General features: G+C 41.1%; 1 protein-coding gene across 3 annotated transcripts; it reads right to left on the reverse strand.

The window, feature by feature from the left end:
* Window positions 1–1414: 1414 nt before the first annotated feature.
* On the reverse strand, window positions 1415–4526 carry zpd (zona pellucida glycoprotein d). Of its 3 annotated transcripts, none has more exons than XM_035157308.2 (10): window positions 4382–4526; window positions 4252–4303; window positions 3915–4022; window positions 3599–3807; window positions 3289–3446; window positions 2718–2832; window positions 2496–2623; window positions 2196–2379; window positions 1803–1908; window positions 1415–1678 (listed from the first exon to the last, which is right to left on the reverse strand). In XM_035157308.2, the coding sequence occupies exons 1-10, from the start codon at window positions 4400–4402 to the stop codon at window positions 1557–1559; spliced, it is 1203 nt and encodes a 400-aa protein (XP_035013199.1). In that variant the 5' UTR covers window positions 4403–4526; the 3' UTR covers window positions 1415–1556. The 3 variants fall into 3 exon arrangements, with proteins under 3 accessions (XP_035013199.1, XP_035013196.1, XP_035013198.2); XM_035157305.2 differs by having other exon boundaries at window positions 4252–4321; XM_035157307.2 differs by lacking the exon at window positions 4382–4526 and having other exon boundaries at window positions 4252–4375.
* Between the last annotated feature and the right edge of the window lie 1724 nt (window positions 4527–6250).

The following is a 6250-nucleotide window of genomic DNA, read 5'->3' on the forward strand; positions in this document are numbered from 1 at the left end:
GTGAATTATTTAGGAGGGACAGTAGGCCTACTGAGACCATATTTATTCAATATTAATTTAATGTAAAAATAAGAGTATCATCTGTGGTTCTTTTACCAATATTTAAATGTGAATGTTGTATTAACCTTTATTTGATGTTGAATTAACTTTCCATAGAACATCTTTTCATGTTGAATTAAAAAACCTTCTGTCTGGGAACACAAGGAGTTGTAATATAAAGTAGAGAGAAAAGAGAAAAGAAAAGTCTGAATGATGATCAGCAACAACAAAGAAAACCAGAGATCAACAGCCAAACAGGAAAATGACACTTTTCAGGGATAAACAACAAACACATCGGTTCAAATCATCCAGTGTCTCAAATGTTGAGATGGAGTAAGGCCTCCTTCCACACAAAACCATGAAGGATCTCTGATAATGTTCCTATTCTGTTGAGATCAGTTATTTCCTCTAGCAGTGAGCCATCTTCCCAAACCCCTCCACAGATCTGTGATGAGGAAGAGGAGCTGGACTCACCTGCAGCTTCAGGCCTCATGTCTTCACCCTCACAGGAGACAAGAGTCTGTTTGTCCAGAAGGAGGCGCCATCTTCTCCTCTTTCCTCCTCTTTGGTGTTTAATGGCAGCTTGCATCCTTGTCTTTGCATTGCTGCCATCTTCTGGTGTGAGTTACCTCCTGTAGGGTCTGGTCTGTCTGGTCATCAGTCCTGTTCTCCTAAGTGCCCCAGATGTTTCCTGGCTCGTCCTCTCCCCACACTCCAGTTTGTCCTTTACACTCACTCCTGTCGTTTCCATTCCCTCCATCAGGTCTTTCCTCTGAGGAGAATATTTCCTACATCCTCTGCCTGGTACCTGTTCACAAAGGCTCATTGGATGTTTCCCTACCACTCAGGTTGCTGTGTCCTGTTCTTGAGTCTAGTTAATACCACCTCCTCTTTCCTCCCTGTTTCCCTCTTGTCTCCTGATCCCAGTGCTGCTGCCACTCTTTCATTTCCTTCCATGCAATATGCACTTTGCCTCTGATTTTGAAAGTTTAATTGAGATGTCTTGGTTTTCTTTTTTAACAGCTTTGTTTATCCACTTCATTACCCATAATGCCCACGTGTGCAGGAAACCAGTAGAATGTGACCATAGTGCCTGGTTTAACTGGTCCTGAATGTATTTCCATAATTTCCAAGGCACCATCATAACTTGTACCATCTGTACTTTAAGTTGGAGAGACAGGATCAGTGCAGGACAAGATCTCATTGGCTGAAGGATAAATGGACTGCAGCAGTTAAATGTTTTCAGCTACACTCTGAATTCTAATATCAACGATCTGTAGATTAATTCCCTTTCAAGCAAAAAATAAATCAACTTCATAATTATATAAGTGAGATGTTAAAGAGAGGAAAAAAAAAAACATGAACTTCACCAGTGTTTCATGAGTCAAATCTTTTAGTTCAGTTTTTTCAATAATTTACATTTTTTTGTTACATTTTATGCAATCACATATCAGGAGATCAATAAAATAAGCTTTTTTAAGTTTTATTATTCAAGCTGCAACAGCAGCATCTTGTCATCAGTGCTGCTCCACTCGTTTGAGCCTCCGGCTGCCGGCCTTCGCCACAGTGATGACCACGATGAGGAAGACGCCCACGGTCCAGACCCCCGCTACAGGCAGCACCACTGTGGACAGTATGCCTGAAACACAGGGAACACAGATAGTAGTCACACACATCAATATAGTGGGGCCAATGGAGAAACAAGGACAAGTGGAAGGTTTGACACAGATATAACTTTGGTTGTCCCAATGATCGGAGCTTACTGGATTGAGGTCTGTGTGGCATTTCGATTCTGATTGGTCCATATGACAGAAGTCCCTGGATGGGTTCTGCCCTCACTGCTTCTCTCTTACTAATGGAATTACAGCTCTGCAGAGAAAACAACAGTGAGACACTGACATCTTAGAAAAATGACTCTTCATCGTCTTTGAGACTTGACTCCAGGACCTTTTTATATTGATATAAATACCAATTCATAGTGACACCATCAAAACATCATTAGCTCGGCCACATGTTTTCAAGCCTCTCCGTTTGTTTGTTAACAGGATGACGCAAAAACTAATTGACACACAACCACTAAACCTGGTGGAAGGATGCGGTATGTGCAACAATCTTGTTACAGATCCAGGAGTTCTGAGCAATACAAGTGAGCTCACAGGTATACAGGACTGGTGGTCGTCGGGCTCACACAGCTGTACGGAGCAGTGCAGGTAGAAGCTGTTCGGTTCGGCTGTGAAGCGGAACATGTCGAAGCTGTAGCGGACGGTGGAACTCTCTCCGTTTCTGCCGGACTCTCCCTCGCTCACGTTGAGAAAAGCGACAGTTTGGTCGTTCACGCACCTGAATGGAGAGGAAGAGGAGAAGGGAGGTCATTCGCTGAAGTCGCCAGGCGTTGAACACATAGCAGTATGGATGTAGCCTGAGGTTAAACCGTCTGCAGTGAGAGAGGACTGCACCCATTCTGGAGCAGCGTGTAAGCTGATCCCTCTGTTGAGTTGGGCTGAGGAGACTGAGTGGCCCAACACTCGTTGATGCGGAGCAGGAAGAAATCTGCCGGCCTCTTCACGGTCACCTCCACGTACACCTGGAGACATTTGGTTAAAGTTTCTCCAAAGAAGAAACACTCACAGTTCAAATAACCAACATCTGAGTGGTATCTGATCGATAAGAGTAGGAACCTTGTCTCGGAGTTCAATGGTGGGGGCGCTGGTGAAAGCCTTCGTGTACGTGTGGTCTGTGTAGAGCATCATCTGGATCACAGCGTCGAGTTCATCTGCTCGTATGACCATCTCACTGAGCGTGTGCAGAGAGAGAGACACAGTGAAGGTCTGATTGGTCACTTTAACTTAAGACACATACATGAAGGTAGTAGAGGTGAAGCAGTTGCGATCAAGGAGGCAAAAATAAATCCGTCGATTCCTGCGGCGAAGCAAATCGTTGCCATGGAGACATATTATCTAAATATGGAATTTCAGACATGTGATCCATCTATGCCAATTATCTGACTTGATCTTCATGGTTAATGACCTTTGACCTCTTCCCAGTTTGAGCAGCTTTACAGTTTTTAGCTGAAACGTTCACTGAACTTTTCTTACAAGGTAAAGAATGAATCATGATATGATGATAGTCAAATGATTGGTTCAATGAGCTATAGATTATGTTTCTGTTTGTAAATTTACTACACGTTATTTTGCACACACACACACATTCCATCAGCCTCCTCACTCTCGCACGTTGCTTCTCGTTTACCTGGAAAATGGAACGACTGGGAAAGGCAGGCTGACGGTCCTGACGTACGGGAAGACGCACGTGTAGTCGATCTTAATGACGGGATCTCTGATGATGTTTCCCATCACCTGAGGGTCCGTTAGCAAACTCAGAGAGTACGAGACGTGAGTCACGTTTTTCTGCAACAAGGGGAAGATAAAACAAAAAACACAGATAAAACTTGCAACGACAACTTGTTTCTTTACTGCACAAGTGATATTAACTTAGTGAAAGTAGACCTTTGCAGTGAGTGTATTTCTGTGGATGTGTATAAAGTACTTTGCAGTTGTACCTCCAGCGGTCTGCCGCCACACTTCAGATACTTCTCTTTGGAAATAGAGGACATGAAGTACGAGACGCCATCGATCACCTCCTTCTGAACGCGACACGTTTTGTTGGGTAAGTGCAGCGACTCCAGCGGCACGTTGTAGTACGTGAAGAAATCTTCTATTGCCCTCATCGCAATGTAGTCTCTGCCACACATCACTGTGATTTGTGCATCTGTAAAAGGCAATGGTGATAAATATACACATGTGCCTCTCAGGGGGTTTATCCCATGAAGACAGTAGAACTACTCATTGAACATGTGATGATAAAACTTTGCCTACTTTTGTCACACAGGTCTCCATAATACCCCACAGTGCATTTGCAGCGTCGCTGGTCTTTGGTCAGGACACATGTTGTTTGGTTGCTGCAGTGTTCAACGCTGCAGAATCCTGACACACACACACACAGGACAGATTCAAACTACAGACTACAACACACCTGACACACACATACAGACAGATTCAAACTACAGCATACCTGACATACAGATACATGACTTCTACAACACATTTAAACTACAACACACCTGACATATTTAAACTGCAACACATTTAAACTACAACACATATTTAAACTACAACACATCACTGATTTAAACTCCAGGTGAGACAAACGTACCTTCGACACTGGGGCACGCGAGGCCGAGCAGAAGCACGAGGAGCACGCTCAGCTGTTTGAAGTGAAGAAGCTGAGTCATGTGATGAATAAAGTTCTTAATGGAAAATAATTGTGTTGGAACTTCTCTCACCTCCGTGTGGATCCGCGTCATCGCTGTAAATTAATATTTTAAACGTTGCTCTTAAATTTATTTGCAGTCAGACGTGATTTTCTCTTTCTCTCTCTCTGCTGATCTTTAATGATCAACAGCTGTGTCGCACTTGTCTGTGCCTGCAGGGGGAGCTCGTGATCCAAGTGTCTCTGTTAATGGTGTTTTTATAGTGCTATGGAAAATAAACTAACTCATATCATAATTATTGTTTTACAGTTTCATAGCTTTTTTGAAAGGTTTTAGAAATTGTTTTTTTCACCAATAATATTATTATTAACGAAGATTATAATAAATACGAAGATTGACACCAGTAATTATACAAGTGATATTGTATTTTAGAAATATATGTATATATATTTATATACTGTGTACTATATATACACAATACAGTGTATATACTGTAAATACTGTACATATTTATATATATATTTCTGAACAAGTTGCTGTTAGGTCATATTCAGCAGGATGATGAGTTTAATAAGAGAAACCTATAAAAAGATGTGATCACTATCAGAACATGATGGATGTAACACAAACTTGGATATTTTATTTCACCTTTTATTGAACACAGTGTTTTTATTGTTACACTTCAAACGAGACAATGGGTGAATGGTAAGAAATGACCGTGTCCACAGGGAGCGTCACTAAGTGGGTCACTGGTTTCCCTCCGGAGCCAACTCCTCTCACCCGGAGGCTGAGTCCATGTTTCCAGAGATGATCGTCACACAGGCCTCCGTCCTGTCTGAGAACAGACCATCTGTCTGTGTCAGGGCGGATCACAGACACGAGAGGTTATTGATAAGAAGCTCATGATGAGTGATGAGGAACCTTTCCCTCAGTCACTGAGATAAATGAGTGGTGTCCCTGCTTATTTTTATATTTGTGATAACTCGAGTAGATCTCCTCCTCTGATGAGAAATGAAAATGGCAACAAACACTCAGATGGTAAAAGTTTGAATAAAGGATTATGACTAATAAACCAGTTAGAATAAATGTGTTGCTTACAACAAAAGCCCCTTGTGTTGAATGGTTTACTTAATTATCTGAATATAAAAGTAGAAACAATATAGTCCCAATATAACTGATTTATATCTTTATCTGACCAATCAGCATGTATTTGCAGTGTGTCAATGTAAGAAAAATGGAAAAAGGTCTTATATAGATCTTATTTCAATTCTGATATATAACCATTGCTATATTTGCCAAAATAAAGTATCCTGGGGCAGAGGATGGAAGACTTTCAAACCGTAGGCCATTTCAATATCCCTTAAATGATGGATACATCATATTCTGTGAAAGAAACATATGGTGAGGAGGGGTTTGGTTTATACACCGCAGACTAAAACTGTCTGACATTTGTTTTTACCAAACAACTTCAACTTTTTAATTAAACAAGAAATTTAAATAATCTCCTCGTATCATCTCAAACAGAATCTTGTTCAAATCTTCTTCTTCTCCTCCAAAGACAGTTTAGACTCAAACAACAGAATAAAGACAAGAAACACTGGTAAATATTCTCTCAGTTTATAAGAGACAAAAAGATCTTAAAAAGGATTTTACAAGTTCGGGTTTTACAGAGTTGCGATTCGTTTAAAACTGTCAGTGAACGTCGCTCGGTTCAATTTATGAAGATGGGAGGAAAAAAGAAAGAGAAAATCATGTGATGGAAAAACCATAAAGTCGTCCCAGCAGAGGAAACAGTTAAACACACAGTAATAATTCAAGGTCAGTGTCAGTTTACACACCACTGAAATCATACATCTTTTAAAGAGCAAGTTGTTCCTGTGGATGTTACAGAACAATCCTAAATGTACTTTGAGGTAACCCCCCACTTCATCTCCATTAGCA

The sequence above is a fragment of the Hippoglossus stenolepis genome, chromosome 5 (assembly GCF_022539355.2).
Source record: "Hippoglossus stenolepis isolate QCI-W04-F060 chromosome 5, HSTE1.2, whole genome shotgun sequence".
Taxonomy (NCBI): domain Eukaryota; kingdom Metazoa; phylum Chordata; class Actinopteri; order Pleuronectiformes; family Pleuronectidae; genus Hippoglossus; species Hippoglossus stenolepis.